Here is a 26382-nt window from a genome sequence, read left to right on the forward strand (position 1 = left end):
CTGATATCTCCGTGTCTCAAACGCTGTAAGAGAAAGACTTCTCATTTCATACTCCCCAAATAATTCTATGAACCCTCTCTTAGAAATGGTTTGGGTGTCCTTTCTGAAGATCTAAGAATCCATTATTTTTCATTATTTAGCTGAAGCTAGCAAATTATCAACACACAGTTTCTAATTTTAAAAACATATAAAACATTTGGGTATTTGTCAGGTCATGGAATAAGGGCACAGCAACACAGGTGAGTAGTTAAGGAGGGGGCCTGGAGAACGCCACAGTTGAAAACAGAAGGAAATACTTAAAAGAGCAACTGGAAATACCTAAATTGCATTTTAACCAAGAAACTGATTCACCACATGGTACCTATAAGTCACCTAGGCTAGTAGTAGTAGAAGAGGATGTAATACACTTGATTATGTCAGGGGCAAGGGGCTATCACAAGAGGGCTTCAGATATACACGGAATAGTGTATATCTATTCCCAGCACGGGTCTGGGAATCAGAAGGTCATGGATTCTAATCCCACTCCGCCACTTGTCTGCTGTGTGACCTTGGGCAAGTCACTTCACTTTTCTGTACCTCAATTTCCTCATCTGTAAAATAAGGATTGAGGCTCTGAGCCCCATGTGGGACAGGGATCGGATCCAACCCGATTTGCTTGTATCCACCCCAGCGTTTAGTAAGCACTTAAATACCATATATATATCCCAACTCCATTTCTGTTGCATTGCCCGGTACCACTCAGCTTCATCCTTTCATTTATCTGCAGTTTTTTTTTTTCCATGTAAGGGCTAAAACTGACCAGATATCAATTTCCCTTTTTAGAATGAATTAACTCTGCATTTTAATGCTTTTCATATTTATGACCTTAGGAAAGAAGGTGTTCCCTCTTCAAAATCAACTCGATTAAAAATATTGCAACAGAGGTGCAAAGGTTCTACTACAGTATTTTTATAAGTAGACCCACAGTGACATGTCATTCTTCTGGGAACTCAGGATTAAGAATTCCTCTTGGCTCGTTTCTAGTTTCAAGCCAGAGACACTACCCATCGACTGTATTGCACCTTTGAAGCAAAAATGACCTGCTCTAACATTGGAAACTGCAGAGTGTCATAATATGTATCAATCAATCTGTCACTGTTATTTATTGATTGCTTACTATGTGAAAAGCACTGTACTAAGTGCTTAGGAGAGTATAAACCAACAAAAAAGAGCAGACTTATTCCTGGTCCATAACAAGCTTACAATCTAGAGGGGGCATGGGGGACACATTAATAAGAATGAAAACACAGCATGGTTTTTCCCAAGTATGGTTTTGCCAATTTCGGTTTGAAGTTTCTATGGCACACTAATATTCTAGAGATCATTTTATGCTGCCCAATATGGAAACCTGAGAAACTTTGGTTTCCATGTTTACATATCAGTCCGTCACCCAACATTTCAAGTTGTCCCCTTGAAACCTGGCATTTAGCAGCATTAAGACCCAATCTCGGTGCCCCACTTCTTTCCCCTGACTTCAATGATCTTGATTACGGCTGCTACACAAAAGGTGAGTGAGAGAGTTATTAAGAGGACAAGGAAAGTGTTTTCCTTGGAAAAATAAGTGGAGTTGTTATTGTATTGTCTAGCCATCGAAAAAATGTGGTACCGAGGAAGAGGTACGTAGGAGTGGAGTACAGAGCGAATACCATTAACAAAAGTGAGGCTACCCAGTGTGACTGAAGCTGCAGTGTCCTGAACCCCACCTTCCCTTTGGTCTTGCCAACCACAGAGCTTTCAGAAATCCAACTTCAGCGGTTGGGGAGGGCTAGTTGCATTTCAGATTCAGAAACAATGGTCGGATATGAGAGAGGCACATATCGACTCACCTCTGGGGTGACATCTCTTGGCGCAAACCCGGTTCCTCCGGTTGTTAAAATCAGGTTAAGTTCCTTTTCATCACACCAATCTATCAGCGTTTCCTGAAAGAGAAAGTACTACTGTCACGTGTGTCGCTTAAAGAGCTCCATTAAAAACTCACAGGGCCCCCAAACATTATGGTTGCTACTAGCGAACGTTGATCCTTGTCAATATTCATTGAGATTTTCCTGAGGAATATGACCGACTGCATATGACCTTTCCCCACCTGAAACTTCCTCCCGAAGCAAATCTGACAAACCACTTCCCTCCCTCCCACAAATAACCTTTTTCACATGATTTTCCCAGATAACCCCACCTCCCCAGTTAGGGTCATTAATCAGCCACACTTGGAACTGGGAATACGGTTTGGTTGTTTTTTTTTATTCCTCATATTCATTAATCTCGTCCTTACTTTTACTATTAATTGTAGCAATTTCATTCATTCATTCAATCATATTTATTGAGCGCTTACTGTGTGCAAAGCACTTTCTATCCACTTACACCTCTATTATCTGTTCTCTGATTTTCTTATTCATCATAAGATACACAGTGCTAGGGGTCATGATTCTATTTTTATTGACTAGAACCCAGTATCATAATACTATCAATTTATTGAGCGCTTACTGTGTGCAGAGCACTGTACTAAGCGCTTGGGAAGTACAAGTTGGCAACATATAGAGACAGTCCCTACCCAACAGTGGGCTCACAGTCTGAAAGACTGTGACTTTGACTACTGTGACGACTGTGACTACTATGAATACTAATAATAACAATAATGATGATAATAATTGTGGTACTTGCTAATCACTTACTATGTGCCAGGCACTGTACTATGTGCGGGTGTGGATACAGGCAAATCGGGTTGGTTGGACACAGTCCCTGTCCCACATGGGGCTCACAGTCTTAATCCCCATTTTACAGATGAGGTAACTGAGGCCCCAGAGAAGCAAAGTGACTTGCCCGAGATCACCCAGCAGACATGCGTGGGGCAGGAATTAGAACCCAGGTCCTTGGGACTCCCGGGCCCATGCTCTACCCACTAGGCAACACTGCTTCTCATGCTTATATATATGCCCTCAATAAACAGCAGCATTGATGTTGATGACTGTGACTGGAAGGAAGCTACAATTCAAATCAATAACATGCAGAAATAAAGTCACAAAAATTTCTGTGCGATTGCATGAAGACACAGCAAACAAATCACCATTATGTTCTCGTTTATAGCAACTTTATTCCACCCCACCTCATGAGTCTGAAATTGTATAAATTTTTAAACAGGAAGAACTAAGTTCAAATATTCACCAAGTTCACTTCCAACCAGGTACAAAAGTAGTTGTTTTTTTAAAGTTTGTTGAAAAAAACCCTACTTTCTCTTCAGTTCCAGCAACTTGTGGCACATGTAAAATGATTTTTAATTTTTAAATTGATTTTTAAAAGCGGGTTTAGTATACGCACACTTGGGGGATGGAACAGATCACTGGAAGAGGTAAGGTAAGAATTCTGTGGCTTAATCTACTGAGGCTCTCTGCCTCTCCAATTCAAGAGCAGTTAAAGTGTACACATATACAAATCTGCAATTTGATGGGTTGCAGAGGGAGTGGAGGACAGTTGGATGCATTCTTGTGCTACCTTTAAGATCCTCCTCCTTTCCAACACAGGTTGAGGTGTTAATCATTTCTTTAAAATTGCTTAATTGGAATGTGAAGATGCCCACCCATTTTGTAAATTAAATATCTACTTTCCAGTGCATCCCTATAATAATAATAATCACAATGGTATTTGTTAAGCACTTACAGTGTGCCAAGCACTATTCTAAGCAGCTGGGATACAAGGTAATCAGGTTGTCCCATGTGGGGCTCACAGTCTTAATCCTCATTTTACAGATGAGGAAACTGAGGCAGAAATAATAACAATAATAATAATAATAATGGCATTTGTTATGTTCTTACTATGTGAAAGAACTGTTCAAAGCACTGGGAGGGATACAAGGTGATCAGGTTGTCCCACAAGAGGCTCACAGTCTTAATCCCATTTTATAGATGAAGAAACTGAGGCACAGAGAAGTGAAGTGACTTGCCCAAAGTCACACAACTGATTAGAACCCACTTCCTCTGACTTCCAAGTCCATGCTCTTGCTGCATACAAGCGCATGTTTGGAAACTCGTCTATCTTCTGCCTGTAATTTTGTACCGTGAACCTTTTCCCACCAGACCACTGGAAACCCGGAAAGAGTTTCTTTTAGCCAAAGTCCCGACAGAATGAGAATTTTGAGGGGCAGAAACAAAATTGCTGATCTTTTACTCACCTTTCTCCTATAACTAATTTCATGCCACTGTCCAAATAACTCAGGCAAAATAAAATATGCGGACTTCAATTCTCACATAACAAACACAGTGCTTAACTGCTGGACTGAATGAGTTTTTCCAAGCATAAAGTTGAGTTTCGATGATAAAAACTGTGTTTGAAGTTAGTATGCAGGCTTTTCAAGAAGGTACATGCTACAAGTGTACTATAGCTATCGATTAAAGCATAAGCTGAAAAAATCAGCCTTAATTGATTTTAAGTAGCTATTTCATAAGTTTGTGGGGCTGCATCTTTGTTTACATGATTCTCCCATACAGCGCTAAAAAAGCGTGGCTAAGTATTATTTAATTACTAATTGTAGCATGCTCAGAGAATATTGGAAAGAAGGTACTTTGGAAGTACAAAGTATTATAGCCATTTCCAATTAATTCTCCCTGGTAATTAGCTCACGGATTAATGTCTCTGGGGAGAAAATCAGGTTCACCAAAAATCCACTAATGACATGAGGGTGCTGATGCCACAGCTGAATGACAGTATACACTGAAGAAGAGAATACTCTAAAAATGGGGAGTAGTGAAACATTTGGAAACTGAAAGTGAACTTCCCCTAAATGCCCAAACTAGGGGCGTCCAATCAAATTGATCAATCAATCAATCATATTTATTGAGCGCTTACTATGTGCAGAGCACTGTACTAAGCGCTTGGGAAGTACAAATTGGCAACATATAGAGACAGTCCCTACCCAACAGTGGGCTCACAGTCTAAAAGATTGATCTAAAAGATCAAATCTAAAGCCCAGAGACAACAAACCAAACCCTAAACTCAGTCAAACATCCTTAGTTTCTAGATACTTTCATGATCCCTCATCTGTGGGGTGATTCGTCAACCTGAATTTCAAAAGAGGTTATTTCCCACTATACGCCCTGGCAACAGAACAATATCTCCTTATGCCTGTAACACTAGCAGAAAGGGAAAGGCATTTATTTATGGACTTATTTACCCCCTCCTTCGCACTAATGCTTCTATGTCTTGTCTTAAGCCATCGAGTTGTCTCCAACCCACAGCGACACCACGGACAAATCTCTCTTAGAATGCCCCACCTCCATCCGCAATTGATCTGGTAGTGGATCCATAGAGTTTTCTTGATTAAAAATCCCGACGTGATTTACTCATTGCCACTTTCCGTGCAATAACACTTGAGTCTCCAACCTCAATTCTCTCCCATGTCGCTGCTGCACAGCACAGGTGAGCTTTGACTCATAGTAGATGGCCTTCCACTTACTAGCCACTGCCCAAGCCAGGAATGGAATGGATAGGCCTCTATGCTGGACTCTCCCTCCCGTAGTCGAGACTGGTAGAGTACTGGAAACTCTCCAGATGTGGCCCTGAGAGGAGGCTTATGTGTCTATATTTGACCTTTCCAATTATAAATGATTTTACGTGTCTCCTCCATTGGTCTGCACGTTCCTGTGGGCAGGAAACATGTCACTTCATTTTTCCTTATTTCCAAGCTTGGTGCTTAATACAGTGCTTTGCACACAATAAGTGCTCAATAAATATAACAGTGAATGAACAGTGCACCCCACTAACCGGGCGCTCAATAAATATTGCTTCTGCGGCTACTGCTATTAATTATTACTACTTTTTCTAAGCGTGCGTCATCAGTGTTGTTTTTTGTACCTCAATTTCCAATCTCACGGGGTGATGATGGGGCTGCTGAGAATCAATGAGATAATATCTGATACATTTGAAAGGTTGAAGACAGAAATAAATCCAACCAGAGTACGCTACTCTGAATCCAATGAATAAGGTTGGGTGGAGAGGAAAGGTACTAAATGAAATGAGATGGAATACAAATGAGGTGGCGGGCCGGGCTGGGAGGGTAGGTGGTTGGGTGAAGAGCGAGAGAGCCACCGGGATGGAGAATGAGAACATTTTAAATGCCATTTCCTAAAGGAAAAGACAAAATCCTCAGTCCTTCATCAAGAACTTTTGCAGTCTTCCTTAGCATTTACTTAAGCGGTGCCCTGAAATTCTCCTTTTAAGTTTTCATTCATTTTTTAATGGTGTTTGTTTAGTGCTTACTATGTGCCAGACACTGTTCTAAGCACTGGGGTAGATACAAGCTAGTCATGTTGGACACAGTCATCATCATCATCAATCGTATTTATTGAACGCTTACTATGTGCAGAGCACTGTACTAAGCGCTTGGGAAGTACAAATTGGCAACATATAGAGACAGTCCCTACCCAACAGTGGGCTCACAGTCTAAAAGGGGGAGACAGAGAACAAAACCAAACATACTAACAAAATAAAATAAATAGGATATGTACAAATAAAATAAATAAATAGAGTAAAAAATATGTACAAACATATATACATATATACAGGTGCTGTGGGGAAGGGAAGGAGGTAAGATGCGGGGATGGGGAGGGGGACGAGGGGGCGAGGAAGCAAGGGTCTCAGTCTGGGAAGGCCTCCTGAAGGAGGTGAGTCATCCTGCATGGGGCTCACAGTCTTCCCATTTTCCAGATGAGGTAACTGAGGCCCAGAGAAATGAAGTGACTTGCCCAAGGTCACACGGCAGGCAACTAGCTGAGCCGGGATTAGAACCCAGGTTCTTCTGACTTCCAGCCCCCTGCTCTACCCACTAGGTCATGCTCCTTCTCTAAGCAGCATTTCAAAGAATAATAATAATAATAATATTGGTATTTGTTAAGCGCTTACCATAGTAAGCACTGTGCTAAGCACTGGGGTAGATACAAGGTCATCAGGTTGCCCCAAGTGGGGCTCACCGTCTTCATCCCCATTTTATAGATGAGGTAACTGGGGCACAGAGAAGTTGAGTGACTTGCCCAAGGTCACACAGCTGACAGGTGGCAGAGCCGGGATTGGAACTCATGACCTCTGATTTTCAAGCCTGGGCTCTTTCCACTAAGCCACGCTGCTTCGCAAATGCTCTCCGTGTTCCGTCACCTACATTTTACACAGTCATATCAGAAACAGGCTGGCTAGTAACAAAACTCTTCCACTCATTATTACCTGTCCATAAAGTGGAATCAGATGAGCAGGGTAGATGGAGAAGGGAAAAAGCATCGCTAGCCGTTCTCCATATCTACCCGAAGGCCTGTATCTGCCACTGCAGTTCATTTATTCTTTCTCTTTACAACAACAACAACAACAACATAATAATAATAATAATAATAATGATAATAATAATAATGGCATTTGTTAAGCGCTTATTATGTGCAGAGCACTGTTCTAAGCGCTGGGGGTGGATACAAGGTGATCAAGTTGTCCCACATGGGGCTCACAGTCTTAGAGAAGCAGCGTGGCTCAGTGGAAAGAGCCCGGGCTTTGGAGTCAGAGGTCATGGGTTCAAATCCCAGCTCTGCCAATTGTCAGCTGTGTGACTTTGGGCAAGTCACTTAACTTCTCTGAGCCTCAGTTACCTCATCTGTAAAATGGGGATTAAAACCGTGAGCCCCACGTGGGACAACCGGATCACCTTGTATCCCCCCCAGCGCTTAGAACAGTGCTTTGCACATAGTAAGCGCTTAACAAATGCCATCATCATCATCATCATCATTAATCCCCATTTTACAGATGAGGTAACTGAGGCTCAGCGAAGTTAAGTGACTTGCCCAAGGTCACACAGCAGAGCCAGAATTCGAACCCACGACCTCTGACTCCAAAGCCCGTGCTCTTCTCCACTGAGCCATGCTGCTCCTCTGTACATCTTAACAGAAAGTTCATGACAGGGATGGGTGGCAGAGAGACTGTGTACAAAATATGGTGCGTGAAGGAAGATGGAATCTGCCTGGGCTGCTTGGCTCCAGAATCGGAGATAATCCTTGTGTTTTTCCAGGGCATGGCGGGAAGGGGAGGAAGGTTGACGGGAATTATTTTCGTGGGGGGGAGGGAAGGAGGGCCCACATTGGGCTGGGGAAGGGCTGACTGCCCAGCCTGATGTCTGACTTCTACTGACCTCAGTCTGTCTGGCCACACCTCTCCTCTCCAAGATGAAGAAGCTTGGCCTAGTGGCTAAAGCCCGGGCTTGGGAATCAGAAGGTCATTCAATCATATTTATTGAGCGCTTACTGTTTGCAGAGCACTGTACTAAGCGCTTGGGAAGTACAAGTTGGCAACACACAGAGACGGTCCCTACCCAACAACGGGCTCACAGTCTAGAAACGGGCTCACAGTCTAGGAGGCATGGGTTCTAATCCCGGCTCGACCACTTCTCTGTCACTTCGCTTCTCTGGGCCTCAGTTACGTTACCTCTAAAATGGGTATTCAGACTGCGAGCCCCACATGGGACAGGGACCGTGTCCAACCTGATTTGCTTGTATCCACCCCAGCACTTAGTACAGTGTGTGGCACATAGTAAGAGCTTAAATACCATAATTATTAGCAGCGTGGCTTAGTGGAAAGAGCCTGGGCATAGGAATCAGGATGGTATTGACACTTGTCTACTTGTTTTGTTTTGTTGTCTGTCTCCCCTTTCTAGACTGTGAGCCCATTTTTGGGTAGGGACTGTCTCTATCTGTTGCCAAATTGTACTTTCCAAGCACTTAGTACAGTGCTCTCCACAAAGTAAGCGCTCAATAAATGATGATGATGATGATGGCATTTGTTAAGCGCTTACTATGTGCAAAGCACTGTTCTAAGCGCTGGGGGAGGTTACAAGGTGATCAAGTTGTCCCACAGGGGGCTCACAGTTTTAATCCCCATTTCACAGATGAGGTAACTGAGGCACAGAGAAGTGAAGTGACTTGCCCAACGTCACACAGCTGACAGTTGGCAGAGCCGGGATTTGAACCCGTGTTCTCTGACTCCAAAGTCCGGGCTCTTTCCACTGAGCCACGCTGCTTCTCCAATAAATAAATGCGATTTATCGATCCAATAAATACGATTGAATCAATAAATGCGATAGAATGAGGTCATGGGTTCTAATCCCACTTCAACCACTTGTCTGCCGTATGACCCTGGGCAAGTCACTTCACTTCTCTGTGTGTCACTTACCTCATCTGTAGAACGGGGATTAAGATTGTGAGCCCCATTTGGGACCGGGATTGTGGGCAAACCGATTTACTTGAATTCACTCTAGCGCTTAAGTACAGTCCCTGGCACATAGTAAGCACTTAAATGCTATTACTATTATTATTATCATTATTATTGTTCCTCATTGACTCTGTGCCACAGGCCCAGGATCTTCTTTATTGGCTTGGTAGCTACCGCCTTCCACCCCTCCACCCAAAAACTGCTTGCTCTCCACCACAGTCATCAATGCCACCCTCCTTCCAAACCCTGCCCTGCAAAAAGCCCTCTCACTTCCAGGGTGGTGGCGGAGGCTGCCAATCAATCAACGGTACCTACTGAGTGTTTTCTGGCGAAGAGTACTGTATTAAGCGCTCGGGAGAGGACAATTAAATAGAGTAGGTAGGCCTCACCCCTGTCCACAAGGATCTCAGAGACTAGAGGGGGAGACTGACATTCAAATAAGTTACAAATCCACGTACTGTGGGAGTGGGATGAAAATCAAAGTGCTTAAGGAGTAACAGACCCAAGTACATACTCTTCAAGCACTCCACTTAAGTTTTTTTTCCTACTTTTAACCCTGTAAATATGTATCTTCTCCATAAAGTCTTTCAGAGCTCCATAGCTCTGAAAGCTAATAACATAGCTTTATATAACATAGCTAATAACAGGAATCTTTTGAATGAATATTACAATGTCAGAATCTGACTCAGGGCAAAGAAACGTGGTGGCAGACACTTTATCCCTCTGGGCATCCTGAAATATTTTGTTCTTATCCACACCCTCGTGGTTGGAAGCACTGGGCTCTGATTGTAAGTCAATCCATCATATTTGTTAAGTGCTTACTGTGTGCAGAGCACTCTACTAGGCGCTTGGGAGAGTACAATATAAAAGAGTTGGTAGACACGGTCCCTGCCCACGATGATCTTACAGTCTAGAAGGGGAGACGGCATTGATATAAATAAATGAATTACAGACATCTACACAAGTGCTGTGGGGCTGAAGGAGGGTGAATAAAGGGAGCAAAATCCAAATGCAAAGACTCTGGGAGGAGATGTGTCTTCAAGAAGGCTTTGAAGGTGAGGAGAGTAATTAATTGTCAGTTGGATATGAGGAGGGAGGGCGTTCCAGGCCCTCCTCGGCAGACATAAGAAAACGCGCCACAGCTCGAAAGCCTTTATGAAGAAAATATCGATTTAATGGACTACAGCTCTGACATGTTTCTTTGGTGCTATTTAATATGGCACCACCCACAGCATCCTAAGGGAAATATGCTTCTCCCTCACAAGCTGGTTTTGCACTAACTGTCCAACAGTGATGAGTGGACATGACTGGACTATGTTATAGCTGCTCTGAGGCAAAGATTAAATCCCTTATCAAGAGTGGGGTGCTCTCCAAGGGAATCAATTTCTCTTATTCAGGATTTAATTGACCAGGGCTCAAACTTCAGTTCTACTTTAGGAACTTAAATTGAGCACATGCCTATTTAAGTCCCAGGGAAATTTAACCTAAGATGATCGTACAAGTACTGATTTTTTTTTTTCATTTTAAAAGAGAAGTGTGAAATGAGATGGAATACAATAATGTGCTTACCCAAAGAACTTGAGCTCCTGGGAATCTAATCCATTTAACTCTTAAAGCACTGCCACAGATTTGTGGCAGTGAAGCAGTGTGACTCGGTGGAAAGAGCATGGGCTTTGGAGTCAGAGGTCCGGGGTTCAAATCCCAGCTCCACCAATTGTCAGCTGTGTGACTCTGGGCAAGTCACAACTTCTCAGTGCCTTAGTTACCTCATCTGTAAAATGGGGATTAAGACTGTGAGCCCCCCACCGTGGGACAACCCGATCACCTTGTAACCTCCCCCAGCACTTAGAACAGTGCTTTGCACATAATAAACACTTAATAAATGCCATTATTATTATTATTATTATTATTATTTGAGACCAGATCGGACCATTCTTCCCAACTCGCTCTTTCCTTCCTCTGCAAGTGCAGTGTTGCAATCAGTGGCAACAATAACACCAGGCAGAAGAAGAAATAAACCGACAAAAAGCTGTCATCACTCCCAAACAGACGAACCTGACTTGTATAAAACTCCTTACATCATCATGGAATAACTTCTAATTATACGAATTTGGGATAATATACTCAAAGGTTCCCTTTTGGAAAAGTTTTATAATTCGATTGAAATAATCACAGGACTGGTTTATTTGTTCTAATCATATGGGCTTTCCAGAGAATCCTCATTGACTGTGAAGGTTGAGAAAAGTCACATCCCATAATGAGATTCAATGCTCAGTTCAAGAGATCTCATTAAGTGTATTCCTGATTTGGAGGGAATATGCTGAGTTTGCCTACACCTATGGTACTTCTTCAGGAGGATTCTTGACCTTCTCCCCTTAATTTGGTCCATGTGAAGGGAATTTACAGGCAGGAGCAGAAATGGGAGAAGGGTCGGTGCTTGCCATTAAAAATGGCATTGGATATAGAGGTGTCAGGTGCCATATTTGTACCGGGCAAGGAAGAAACCAGATGAAGACTGGACTGCCCAATATAAAATATCAAATGAACAGCTATCCAAGTTGGGTGTCAATGAAGGTAACTGTACACATAGGAGAAGCAGCACAGCTTAGTTGATAGAGCCCAGTCCTTGGAGTCAGAAGGACCTGGGTTCTAATCTTGGTTCCACCACTTGTCTGATGTGTGACCTTAGGCAAGTCATTTCACTTCTCTGGGCCTCGGTTACCACATCTGTAAAATGCGGATTAAGAGTGTGAGCCCCATGTGGGACAGGGACTGAATCCAAAGTGATTAACCTGTATCTACCCCTGTGCTTAGAACAGTGCTTGGCACATAGTAAGTGCTTAACAAGTACTATTATTTTTATAATTATTATTATTTTGCCTACAGACAGGCTTAGGGCTATCAGTTGGCCTTGATTTTGCCTCTCAAAATTTGGAAGTGTTTGAAACGAAGTGCCTCTTGATGGGAAAGTCGAGGCCTGTTAATAATAATAATAATAATAATAATAATGGCATTTATTAAGCACTTACTATGTGCAAAGCACTGTTCTGAGTGCTGTGGAGGTTACAAGGTGATCAGGTTGTCCCAAGGGGCGCTCAAGTCTTAATCCCCATTTCACAGATGAGGGAACTGAGGCACAGAGAAGTTAAGTGACTTGCCCAAAGTCACACAGCTGACAACTGGCGGAGCTGGGATTTGAACCCACGACCTCTGACTCCAAAGCCAGGGCTCTTTCCACTGAGAGATTGCTCAAAGTGGTGAGCATCCAGAACTACATCTGAAAAATAAGAGATCTGATAATGAGTCCTAGGGTCTCCTTCTAACACTTGAATCAAACCCTTACCTCTCTCTAAATGTTCCCAGCAATTAAATCAATAGAGGTTGATTCAGGCCAACCACCACAGGAAAAAATATAAGGGAGGGACAGTAGGAACAACAAAGAACGATTTCGAGCAAAACAGTCCATTGAACTGGAGATAATTTACCTCTAAATGATTTATAATAATGGCATTTATTAAGCAGTTACTATGTGCAAAGTACTGTTCTAAGTGCTGGGGAAGTTTACAAAGCCATCAGTTTGTCCCGCAGGGGGCTCACAATCTTAATCCCCATTTTACAGATGAGGGAACTGAGGCACAGAGAAGTTGTGACTTCCTCAAAGTCACACAGCTGACAATTGGCAGAGCCAGGATTCGAACCCATGACCTCTGACTCCAAAGCCCGTGCTCTTTCCACCGAGCCACACCGCTTCTCTGATTTCAAATGTATGTGTTTCAATTATCCGTGGTAAAATTAATAAACCATAATTCTGTTTTCTGTTGTAGTTACAAAGTAGAAAAATTTAAAAATGTAGCATGTCCCTTCTGAAAAATGAAGACGAAACTTTCGTATTCAACAGAAACTCCTCCATCAATCAATCGTATTTATTGAGTGCTTACTGTGTGCAGAGCACTGTACTAAGCACTTGAGAAGTACAAGTTGGCAACATATAGAGACGGTCCCTACCTAACAGTGGGCTCACAGTCTAGGAGAATAATAATGTTGGAATTTGTTAAGCACTTACTACGTGTCACGCACTGTTCAAAGCGCTGGGGTAGATACAAAGTAATCAGGTTGTCCCATGTGGGGGCTCACAGTCTTAATCCCCATTTTACAGATGAGGGAACCGGGACCCAGAGAAGTTAAGTGACTTGCCCAAAGTCACACAGCTGACAAGCGGCAGAGTCGGGATAAGAACCTATGACCTCTGATTCCCAAATCCGGGCTCAATCCACTGCTTCCCTAACCAGCAGCAGTTCCTTATCAGTGACTTTAAAGTACTCTATTGGCTCTCCCTACCTTACCTTGCTGATCGTCTACCACAACCCAGCCCACACACTTTGCTCCTCTACAGTTAACTCAATCTCATTTATCGCCCCGTCAAACCCTTCCCCACATCCTTCATCAGGCTTGGGAACCATCTCCCCCTTCATACCTGACAGACCACCTCTCTCCCCACCTTCAAAGCCCTACAGAAATCACATATCCTTCAAGAGACCGCCCCCAGCTAAAACCTCATTCCCCTAAACACCCTCCCTTTCTGCATTTCCTAACCACTTCCCAGATCAAGCCTCACTTTTCCTCAGTTACCCCTTCCTTCCGCGGCACCTTTGCTCTTCCCCAGTCTCCACGCCGCACAGCACTTATGTATATCTCTGCAATTCTATTTATTTATATTGATGCCTCTTCACTTGTATTGATGTCTGTCTCCCCCAGTTAGACTGTGAGCCCACTGTGGGCAGGGATTGTCTCTATTGCTGTATTATACTTTCCAAGTGCTTAATACAGTGCTCTGCACACAGTAAGCGATCAATAAATACGATTGATTGATACAGTGCTAACAACACAGTTTAAGCACTCAATATGATTGAATGAATGAATGAACAAACTTGGGTCTGTTCACTTAAGGACTCTAATATTCACCCTTTCTCCAACCCCACAGTACTTATGCACATATCCATGTGAAATTTCTTTTAATGTCTGTCTCCACCTATAGTTGTAAGAGCCTTGTGAGAAAGGATCGTTTTTACCTATTCTTTTATACCGCATTCATCCATTCATTCATTCAGATTTATTAAGCGCTTACTGCAGGGTGGCTTAGTGGAAAGAACCCGGGCTTGGGAGACAGACACCATGGGTTCTAATCCTGGCTCTGCCACTTAATAATAATAATAATGATGGCATTTGTTAAGTGCTTACTATGTGCAAAGCACTGTTCTAAGCGCTGGGGGGATACAAGGTGATCAGGTTGTCCCACGTGGGGCTCACAGTCTTCATCCCCATTTTACAGATGAGGTAACTGAGGCTCAGAGAAGTGACTTGCCCAAGGTCACACAGCAGACATGTGGCAGAACCGGGATTCGAATCCATGTCCTCTGACTCCCAAGCCCGTGCTCTTGTTTGCTGTGTGTCCTTGGGCAAGGCACTTCACTTCTCTGGGCCTCAGTTACCTCATCAGTACAATGGGGATTAAGACGGTGAGCCCCCCGTGGGACAATGTGATTATCTTGTATCTACCCCAGCGCTTAGAACAGTACTTGGCACATAGTAAGCACTTAACAAATACCATAGTAATTATTATTACTCTTACTGTGTGCAGAGCATTGTACTAACAGCTTAGGAAAGTACAACACATTAATAAACAGTGACATTCCCTGCTCACAACGAGCTCACAATCTAGGGCAGGGAGGCAGACATCAATATGAATAAATGAAATGACAGATGAAAACATAAGTGCTGTGGGGCTGGCGGGGGGAAGAGCAAAGGGAGCCAGTCAAGATGATGCAGAAGGGAGTGGGAGATGAGGAAAAGTGAGGCTTAGTCTGGGAAGGCCTCTTGGAGGAGATGTGTCTTCAGTAAGGCCTTGAAGGTTTGTGGTGGGGGAGAGTGTACTCTCCCAAAAGCTTAGTACAGTGCTCTGCACATAGTAAGCACTCAATAAATACCACTGATTGGCTGAGGACCCCTCCACTGAATTACGAATGAGTCCGATTCTTCCAGATAGGCTCAAGTGAAGCATTGGCTGAGTTAAGCCACTGCAACTTTGTGTGCACAATCGCATCCCAGTTATCTGAGTCACTGCAAGGAAGGGAAGACAATGGAAACATGGTTGGCGGGAATGAGAGAGTGAGAAACCGCTATTTAGATTTTTTTTATGGTCCTGAACTCTTCGTACAGGGACTGGGCCTCCTCTGATGACGATAGTATTTGTTAAGCGCTTATTATGTGCCAAGCACTGTTCTCAGAACTGGGGGAGATACAAGGTAATCAGGTTGTCCCACGTGGGGCTCACAGTCTTAATCCCCATTTTACAGATGAGGTGACAGGCACAGAGAAGTGAAGTGACCTGCCCAAAGTCACACAGCTGATAAGTGGCGGAGCCGGGATTAGAACCCATGACCTCTGACTCCCAAGGCCGGGCTCTTTTAAAATGGTTGACGGAGGCCACAGGTGCAATGTGACTGTGAGACATATACCATCCCTGTGTGGTCTGTGCAGCAGCGGCAGGAACTGCGGTACTCTCATCAGCTTTTTATGCCACTGTTGGATACGGCCCTCACCCGTGCCATGCAAACCACTGGGGTTGTTTCTCTATTTTTCTTTTAACTACTTACAAAGGGTTGCAGTAAAATGTGCGAATAGGGAGGACTTTTAATCCACAGGTAAAATAGAACAGTGAATGCCGTGAACGGAAGGCTGGGATCGGGAAACAAAAAGAGAGCTAAAAGTCCCAACACCAACCATGATAATATAATGCAGCGCGGGGAGGGTGGGAGCTCAGCGTGGCCTCCAGGTACGCTTATCCATACACAGGACTAAATAATCACCTACCTCCAAAGAGCTTAGATATATTCTAAAAATGGAATTAGTCCTCCCCTTATATCCTGGTAGGATTCCAGAAACAAAGGAACTCTGTTTGTTCGGTGTCAACCCAGCATTTGCCATTCTTGCTAAACAACAAAACTGTCAACCCATATGCTCACAGGGTGTAAATTCAGGCCAAGTTTATCTTCTTCCAAGAAATGAAGAGGCTTTCCTCCAAACCAATGCCAATGGATGCCTCTGAACTCATTTAAGCCACATATTATAAATTAAAACATTCAGTGACCACAGGCTCTGAAGTACAACATGCACTGCCTATAAAATCATTTGAGCCCAACTTAATTCACACGGTGAAGCACCCTACAGTATTCCTATTTGAATGGGTGCTTGCCTAGACAGAGTATAGTAATGCTAATGATATTTTTATATTGTTATCTTATCATATGGTAAACATTTAATAAAGGTCATCATTATTATGTGCTAAGTGCAAGGATGGATACAAGGTTATGACACTAAATACAATACCTGTCCCACATGGAGCCCACAATCTATCCCCATTTTACAGGTGAGGAAACTGCGACTAAAAGAGGTTAAGTGACTTCCCCAAGGTCCCACAGTCGGCCAGTGGTGGAGCTGGGACTCGAACCCAGATCTACTGACTCCCGGTTCCATGCCCTATCCACTAGATAGAAAAGCAGCGTGGCATAGTGGAAAAAGCCCAGGCTTGGGAATCAGAGGACATGGGTTCTAATCCCAGCTCTGCCGCTTGTCTGCTGTGTGACCTTGGGTGAGCTGCTTAACTTCTCTGTGCCTCAGTTACCTCCTCTGTAAAATGGGGATAGAGACTGTGAGCCCCACGGGGGACAAACCCTGTATCTACCCCAGCATTTAGAACAGTGCTTGGCAGATAGTAAGCAGGAGAAACAGTGTGGCCCAGTGGATAGAGTAGAGTCCTAAAAGTCAGAAGAACCTGGGTTCTAATCCCGGTTCCACCACTTATCTGCTGTGTGACCTTGGGCAAGGCGCTTAGCTTCTCTGTGCGTCAGTTACCTCACCTGTGAAATGGGGTTAAAAATGTGAGCGCCACGTGGGACAACCCAATTACCGTGAATCTACCTCAGTGTTTAAGAACAGTGCTAGGCACATAGTAAGCGCTTAACAAATAACATAATCATTATTATTATTATTATTATTAGATCATGCTGCCTCCCATCATTGCTACTTAAAATAAAGGCAATTCTTTGTACTTTTCTACTATGTTTGTTGGTGCATTTTAGAGCCATTGATTTATGAATCTCTCACCCCTAGAATAGGTGAAGGGGAGACAGAGGTGATGTGTCCATGCTCCTAAGCAACGGATTCTGTCTGTCAGATAGAAGCCCATGAGCCAGGCTCAGAGGGCGAGGAATCAGAATCCTTCTCAATCAATCAATCAATCGTATTTATTGAGCGCTTACTGTGTGCAGAGCACTGTACTAAGCGCTTGGGAAGTACAAGTCGGCAACACACAGAGACAGTCTCCACCCAACAGCGGGCTCACAGTCTAGAAGGGGGAGACAGAACAAAACCAAACATACTAACAAAATAAAACAAATAGAATAGATATGTACAAGTAAGATAGAGTAATAAATATGCACAAACATATTTACATATATACAGGTGCTGTGGGGAAGGGAAGGAGGTAAGATGGGGGGGGATGGAGAGGGGGACGAAGGGGAATCCCCAGTTTGAGCCTTCTATAAGATTCATTCAGTCCCTGAGGATATTGTGCCCTTCAGTAGCAAAGATGCCACTACGAATACAAAATGCGACGCTGTTTCTATAAATGGGCTGGGACTCCATATCTAAGTAAAACGGTAGCAGAGAGAGACACGTCGCCCACATATGTGGCTTTGACAGTCCTTGTAGCTGGTTTGGGCTGTGTCTGCCCCCAGTGTTTCTCAGGATCGATCGCCCAGAATTTGGTTCTAAGATGGGCTGTACTGGTCAGCCCAGTATATTCTAGGTGAACGGACAATTTGGGAGGTTCCAGCTCCCCCACCTCCTCAACCGTGTTCTCACAATGTCTGGATGTTTCAGGAATCTCAGATCTGCCGCAGCAGTGACGTGCATCAGTGAAGGCTCTGCTGTCCTGGATGAGACCCTCAGTAGGCTCTGTTGGGGTGCCTCACCCACAATTCAAGGACTCTTACCCCCCCCCCCCCCCACCAAAAATAAGAGGCATTAATAATAATGAGGCATTATTGGGCTTACGGTGACTTGGGATTGAGGCCACAGAGGACTTAGCCTCTGAAATGGAGGGGATGGGATTGTAATTAACCTTGGGAATTGAGAACTGAGAAGCAAGGGATGAGACCTAAGCAGAGCTGGGAATAAATCCAGGACTATTGCTACCCAATTCAAACCTGATGTGACACTAATACACAAACAATTAAGTTACCCTTCAGCAAAATTGCTTCCTAAGTAAGTCATGTATTCGATCTTTTAAGGTTTTCTATTCAATTCAACAAATGAAATTCTACTCCCGCCTACTTAGGTTCACCCCATTTGGGCCAGGGACTGTGTCCAACCTGATTAACTTGTATTTATCCCAGCACTTAGTACAGTGGTTGGCACATACTAAGTGCTTAACAAGTATTATTATTATTACTACATTATTTTTTAAAAAACATTTTGAATGTTATTTCTCTACTGACAGTGCTCACTGGCTCAGGCTGGCAAGCCCAGGGCTTCAAAACTATCAGTCCACTGCATTGGCACTTTGGTTTTTTCAATGAGCCACTTGACGCTCACTATCACTAGGCTAGCTCGTGTCTCTGTCTCGGAACGAACACAGAAGCGGGTAGAGAAAACAGTGCCAGCTGATAAGTGTGTTCAGAAATGGAAATTGTTTTTCACCAATCTGAAACTCAATTTAACATCTCTCTCTAGAAATAACTTTTTCACAGGGATCGTGTCTACCAACGCTATTGAATTATAGTGTCTCGAGCACTTAGAGAGCGCTCAATAAATACCACTGATTGACTGACTGAACTACGCGTTTGTTCTACTAGGGGTGCACATGATGAAGGATACGCATGAAAGTATTTGAAAGTTAAAAAGTGATTTTACAAAAAGATGTTTTGTATCTCTTCAGAAGGAAGTTTGGGTATGTCAATCCTCTCAGCCGCCACCCACACTGTGAAGCGTTCCCTTCTCCTTTTCCTTTCTGGCCGACCCTTCTTCATCTTTTTAGTTGGCTCGTCCTCTGCCTTCCACTCCCTAAATGATGTGATCTTGGTCTCCTTGTTTTTTAACTTACACTCGCTCCCTTGGGGAGCTCACCCATCCCCACAGTTTTAACTACATCTATGTAGTTGACTTCCAAAGCTCCCTGACCTTGACTTCTGTCCTTATCCATAATCTTCTATTTCCTTCTTCCCACAAGAACCCTCTACTCTGGATATTTCACCAGCACCTCAAGCTCAATATGGCCCCAAACCTCCAAGTTCTCTCCTCCCTCTAAATTATCCGTCACATTTGACATCACCATCCCCCACATCTTGAGAATTAGTATACATGATTACTGCTCTGAAGGAGTTTGCAATTTAGGCAGACATTTTTTTTAAATGCAAAATAATTTGGTGTTTCTAATTTGCGTATTTGTCCTCGACTTATTTTTTTCGTGTTTTCACTCTTTCATCTCTGCTTATGTGTCCATCACCAAACCTCTCTTCTCACTTTTGTTCTCAGATTGAGAGCCTCTTAATTAATTAGCCATGACTAATTCCAACTCATGTACTCTTTCCCAATGCTTAGTACAGTGTGTTGTACAAAGCATGCACTTAGGGATACTATAAATACTATTACTAGAGAGGTAGATTTGAGAGAGATTTGCTTCACGGCTTCAACGATCATCTCTGTTTGGAAAACTCCCAGATCTACCTCGCTAGCCCAGGTTTCGCTCCTCCTCTGCAGTCTCACATCTCTTCCTGCCTCCAAGACATCTTCACATGGATGTCCCGCTAACACCTCAAGCTCAGCGTGTCCAAAACTGAGCTCCTCTTCTTCCTTCCCAAGTCTTTTTCTCCTCCTAATTTTCCCATCACCATCGACACCACCTCTCAAGCCTGCAATCTTGGCATTACCTGGTACTCCTCTCATTCTTTTTTTTTTTTTAACGGAAGCTGTTAAGCTCTTATTATATGCCAGGTACTATTCTAAGCACTGGGGAAGATACAAGATAATCAGATTGGGCAACATCCCTGTCCAACATAGGGATCACAGTTTTAATCCCCATTTTACCGATGAGGTAACTGAGGCACATCTTCACTCATATATAATTATAACAACAATGAAAATGATGGTATTGTTAAGCTCTTACTTTGTGTCAAACACAGTTCTAAGTGCTGGGAAAGGTACAGACAAATCAGGTTGGACACAGTCCACGTCCTGCATGGGGATAAGAGTCTTAATCCGCATTTTACAGATGAAGTGACTGAGGCTCAGAGAAGTTAAGTGACTTGCCCAAGGTCCCACAGTAGACAAGTGGCAGAGCCATGATTAGAACCCAAGTCCTTCTGAGTCCCAGGCCCATGCTCTATCCATTAAGTCTTGCAGTTATAGAATTCGGTTGGTTATTTCTTCACACCATCTCCAGACTCTGCCCCTTCCTCTCAAGCCAATATGGTGCTATATGATGCTCCAAGCATTTCTCATAATCCAACTCAGCTTCTCGCATCAACCTCTTTGCATCCTCCCTGACTCCATACTCTCCTCTCTTCAGTCCATATTTCACTTTCAGTCGATCAATAACTTGCATTTATTGAACACTTACTGTGTGCAGAACACTGTACTAAACACTTGGGAGAGTTCAGCGTGGCTCAGTGGCAAGAGCCTGGGCTTGGGAGTCAGAGGTCATGGGTTCTAATCCCAACTCTGCCACTTTTCAGCTGTGTGACTTTGGGCAATCACTTCACTTCTCTGTGCCTCAGTTATCTCATCTGTAAAATGGGGATTAAGCCTGTGAGCCCCATGTGGGACAACCTGATTACCTTGTATCTACCCCAGTGCTCAGAACAGTGCTTGGCACATAGTAAGCACTTAAATACCATTATTATTATTATTATTCAATATAACAGAGTTGGTGGACGCATTCCCAGTCACAATGAGCTTAAAGCTTCCATCTCTCCATTTCATTTTTCTCCTCTACTGCCACATTTGGTTGCTCATACTCTAATTGCCCCATCCACCATAGCACTATAAAAATATCTTTAAAATCTTTTGTTTCCCTCAACCTGTAATTTATTTTAGTGTCCATCTCCCCTGTGAGAATATAATCTCCCCGAGGGCAGAGATCATGTCTATGTCTATTGTACCATCCCAAGCACTTAGTACAATGCTCTGTTCAAAGCAAGTGCTCAAAATGTACTATGGATTGATTGATGAATCCATGGAGAGGTAGTCTGAAGCCACAGAAGCAGTTGAACGCCCCAAATTAGTGAGTCTAAATTGAGAAGAGGAGGGGATTCATAAACAGAGTCGGAAGAGACACCCCAGTAAGGGAGTGTGAAGCAGAAGAAAAACTGGTGATGAAAGACACTGACAAAGATTGGGCAGAAAGGTAAGAGGAGAACCACGAATGAACTGGATCAGAAAATCCACGGTTAGATAGGGTTCCTGGATCTTAAAGAGCTCATTATTTTAAAACTTCAGGTTGCTTAATTCAGGGATAGCTTTCAGGAATGGTCTTCAAAGGAGATTCCAAGTTGAGTATATGATTTGCCAGTTGTGATCTGGCTTACAACCTTGGTCTTCTTCAGACTGATTATAATAATTAATATTAATAACAATAATAACGGTATTTGTTAAGTGCTTACTATGTGCTAGACACTGTACTAAGCGCTGGGGTGGATACAAGCAAATCGGGTTGGACACAATCCCTGTCCCACACGGGGTTCCACGGTCTCAATCCTCATTTTACAGATGAGGGAACTGAGGCACAGAGAAGTCAAGTGACTTGCCCAAGATCATACAGCAGACAAGTGGCGGGGCCATGATTAGAACCCATGACCTTCTGACACTCAGGCCCATACTCTATCCACTATACCATGCTGCTTCTCTATCAATCTACACAGGCATTTCCCAATTCGGAAAAGTGAGAACTTCCAGAACACAGTCACTTGCGAACAGGAGATCACCTACAAGTTCTTACAGGACTTCTGATGATGCCTGCACTCTGTCAAGTTGAAAGAGTTTCGTAGGAGATCAGAAATGCATTCTGACCCCAGAGGCCAGAGTTCCTGATGAACCCTCAAGCATAGGTGGGTAGAAAAGAATGAAAAATCGGCTTTAGTTAACATCTTTTTGTATGGGTCATGAAGATCTGAAAGATGATGCACAATATCTTTGATCTTGGAGTTGTGTCCATCCAATTTTGGTGTTGACTATCACTTAGTACAGACCAATCCAGTGAACGGTTGTAAAGGGACGTAATTGGGAAAATGCTCTACTCTCCCAGATCCATTTTTATCCAACACTAGCGCACCATCGCCTCCCTGGATGGCACCTGGAGGGTTTCCAGTACTCTACCAGTCACGACTACAGGAGGGAGAGTCAAGCAGAGTCCTGTCCATTCCATTCCCAGCTTGGCCAGTGGCTACTGTGCGGAAGGCCATCTGCTACAAGTCAAAACTGAACCGTGCTGGGCAGCAGCAGTATGGGAGAGTCGAGGGCGGAGACTTGTTTACTGCGCGGAATGAGGCGATGGTAAACCCCTTCCATATTTTTACCAAGAAAACTCTCTGCACGTGCTACCAGGACGACTGTAGATGGAAGTGGGACATTCTGGGAGAGATGTGTCTGTGGCGTCGCTATGGGTCGGACGTGGCTCGACAGCATAAGACGGATAGGGAGCGAACCAACAGCAGCGAAGTCTCGTCTCCTCTCCCAGTTTTTCCCTTGCATCCCTTTCCCTTTGGAATTATAATACATCCACTCTAGACTGTAGCCACTAGAGGATAACCTGATCACATACTTGAGCAGGGCTGACACACATTTTAAGCAACAACAAGGAGAAGGTAAGTATGCAGGCAGGCCTGGTTTGATTTACTATTTACTGGACTCCTCTCTCCATTACACATACAACACAAACCACACCACGAGCCTAGTTTCTAACTTCTGAGAGCTTACTTATACTTTTCACACTCTAGATGATCATTCTTATGCTATTTTTTCCCTGCTCTTGTGGACTAATTTCTTTTCATGGTACTTGTTTAGTGCTTACAAGGTGCCAGGCACTGTGCTAATTGCTGGGCACAAGCAAACTGGGTTGCACCTCCTGGGGCTCACAGTCTTAATCTCCATTTTACAGATGAGCTAACTGAGGCCCAGAGAAGTGAAGTGACTTGCCCAAGTCACCCAACAGACAAGTGGCAGAGCCGGGACTAGAACCCAGGTCCTTCTGACTCCCACGCCTGGGCTCTATCCACTAGGCCACGCTGCTTCTCTGATCTGCCTCTGTATTCAATGATGATGATGATGGCATTTATTAAGCACTTACTATGTGCAAAGCAGTGTTCTAAGCGCTGGGGAGGTTACAAGGTGATCAGGTTGTCCCACGGGGGGCTCACAGTTTTAATCCCCATTTTCCAGATGAGGGAACTGAGGCCCAGAGAAGTGAAGTGACTTGCCCAAAGTCACACAGCTGACAATTGGCGGAGCCGGGATTTGAACCCATGAACTCTGACTCCAAAGCCCGGGCTCTTTCCACTGAGCCACGCTGCTTCTGCTTCAATCACCCCTCATCACCATTTACATGCTTCTGTTTGCTCCTTTCCTCTTCTCTGGCTTGGAATTCCAGTTTCCCAAATTCGAATATTCTGAGGAATATTCAGTAGAAGTTGCCTTGCCTACTCCTGTCCTGATCACTCCTGGAGTGGAGCCTGCCTTTGTGGTATTGCACAGCATTGCTTAGCTTATTCTATGCCACCAGTCTAGAAGATGCAAGAAGGATCGATAAGGTACAGCCTTGCTTAGCTTATCCTATGCCACCAGTCTAGAAGATCATCATCATCAATCGTATTTACTGAGCGCTTACTATGTGCAGAGCACTGTACTAAGCGCTTGGGAAGTACAAATTGGCAACATATACAGTCCCTACCCAACATCGGGCTCACAGTCTAAAAGGGGGAGATAGAGAACAAAACCAAACATACTAACAAAATAAAATAAATAGAATAGATATGTACAAGCAAAATAAATAGAGTAATAAATATGTACAAACATATATACATATATACAGGTGCTGTGGGGAAGGGAAGGAGGTAAGATGGGGGGATGGAGAGGGGGACGAGGGGGAGAGGAAGGAAGGGGCTCAGTCTGGGAAGGCCTCCTGGAGGAGGTGAGCTCTATAAGAAGGATCTATAAGGTAGGATCAGAATAAGTCTCTTATAATAATAATAATAATGGTGGTATTTGTCAAGCTCTTACTATTTGCCGAGCACACAGTTCTAAAAGCTGGGGGGGGGGTGGGGGGGAGATACAAGGTAATCATGTTGTCCTATGTGGGCTCACAGACAATCCCCATTTTACAGATGAGGCAACTGAGGCCCACAGAAGTTAAGTGACTTGCCCAAAGTCACACAACTGACAAGTGGGGGAGCCGGAATTAGAATCCACGACCTCGGACTCCCAAGCCCGGCTCTTTCCACTAAGCCAGGTTCTTCTGGCTCAACAGATTAAGATTACCATCCAGTCTCTGAGACGGTGGTTCACAATGATTATGCTTTTGAGGGACATGAAGAGGACAAGCAAGTGGTAACGCACTGCTTGAGGTTTTGTAGCATTCAATTGTATTTACTGAGCGCTTACTGTGTGCAGAGCACTGAACTAAGCGCTTAGCATCCCACACCCAAGAAAGTCTACACCCAATGAAAGATTTTATTATTACTCCATTTATTTTACTTGTACATATCTATTTATTTTATTTTGTTAGTATGATTGGTTTTGTTCTCTGTCTCCCCCTTCTAGACTGTGAGCCCACTGTTGGGTAGGGACTGTCTCTATATGTTGCCGACTTGTACTTCCCAAGCGCTTAGTACAGTGCTCCGCACACAGTAAGCACTCAATAAATACGATTGATTGATTGATTGATTTTCCAAGACGTCAAAGAAGGGAGAGAAGAGGAAATGCTTCCACTAGTGGCCACCTGACAAGGTGAAGTAGGAAGAGCCCACTTTAGTTTGATGGTGGAAGTTTCAAGACAAATCAAAGGAAACAGATTTTTGCACCCAGGGAGGCAAGTGTATAGAAGCCCTTTCCTCATGAAGATCCACAGCAGAAAAAAAATAAATCGCTTCAAGAAGGATTTGGCTACATTCTTGTACGTTTCATTCAAGATGGTTTCACTGCAGTAGAAGATCCACAGCAGAAAAAAAATAAATCGCTTCACGGATTTAGCTACACTCATGTACGTTTCATTTAAGATGGTTTCACTGCAGTGGATAACACCGCCATCCTCCCTACCTCAGAAGCGTGCAACCTTGATGTTATCCTTGAGTCTTCTTTTTTTATGGTATTTGTTAAGGGCTTACTATATTCCAGGCACTGTACTAAGGACTGGGGTAGATCAAAGATAATCGGTTTGGACATGGTCCATGTCCCACGTGAGACTCTCGGTCTTTAATCTCGGTCTTAATTTTTAGACTGTGAGCCCGCTGTTGGGTAGGGACTGTCTCTATATGTTGCCAACTTGTACTTCCCAAGCGCTTAGTCCAGTGCTCTGCACACAGTAAGCACTCAATAAATACGATTGATTTAATCCCCATTTTACAGATAAGGGAACCGAGGCCCAGAAAAGTGAAGTTCATTCATTCAATCGTATTTATTGAGTGCTTACTGTGTGCAGAGCACTGTAACTAAGCGCTTGGGAAGTACAAGTTGGCAACATACAGAGACGGTGCCTACCCAACAGCGGGCTCACAGTCTAGAAGGGGGAGACAGATAACAAAACATATTAACAAAATAAAATAAATGGAATAAATATGTACAAATAAAATAAATGAATAAGTGACTTGCCCAAGGTCCCAGAGCAGGCAAGCGGCGGAGCCAGGATTAGAACCCAGGTCCTTCTGTCTCCCAAGCCCACGTTCTATCCACTAGGCCACCCTGATTCCACATTCTACCCTCATACTGCTTCTGTTATTAAGTCCTCTTGGTTTTTCCCCCCACAACTTTTCCCACCCCTTCCTCTCCCACTGATCAGCACCCTGGTCCAGA

The 26382-nt window shown here is 43.7% G+C and overlaps 1 protein-coding gene across 5 annotated transcripts in view; it reads right to left on the reverse strand.

Annotated features, from left to right (window-relative positions):
* GPHN (gephyrin) overlaps positions 1–26382 on the reverse strand; it is a 720134-nt gene that overhangs the window by 329470 nt on the left and 364282 nt on the right. For all 5 annotated transcript variants that reach the window (XM_038765627.1, XM_038765623.1, XM_038765626.1 and 2 more), the window contains exon 4: positions 1866–1958. In XM_038765627.1, coding sequence (XP_038621555.1) covers positions 1866–1958 — 93 coding nt within the window. The remainder of the gene's footprint in view (positions 1–1865; positions 1959–26382) is intronic.

Source organism: Tachyglossus aculeatus, chromosome 23 (assembly GCF_015852505.1).
Source record: "Tachyglossus aculeatus isolate mTacAcu1 chromosome 23, mTacAcu1.pri, whole genome shotgun sequence".
NCBI lineage: Eukaryota > Metazoa > Chordata > Mammalia > Monotremata > Tachyglossidae > Tachyglossus > Tachyglossus aculeatus.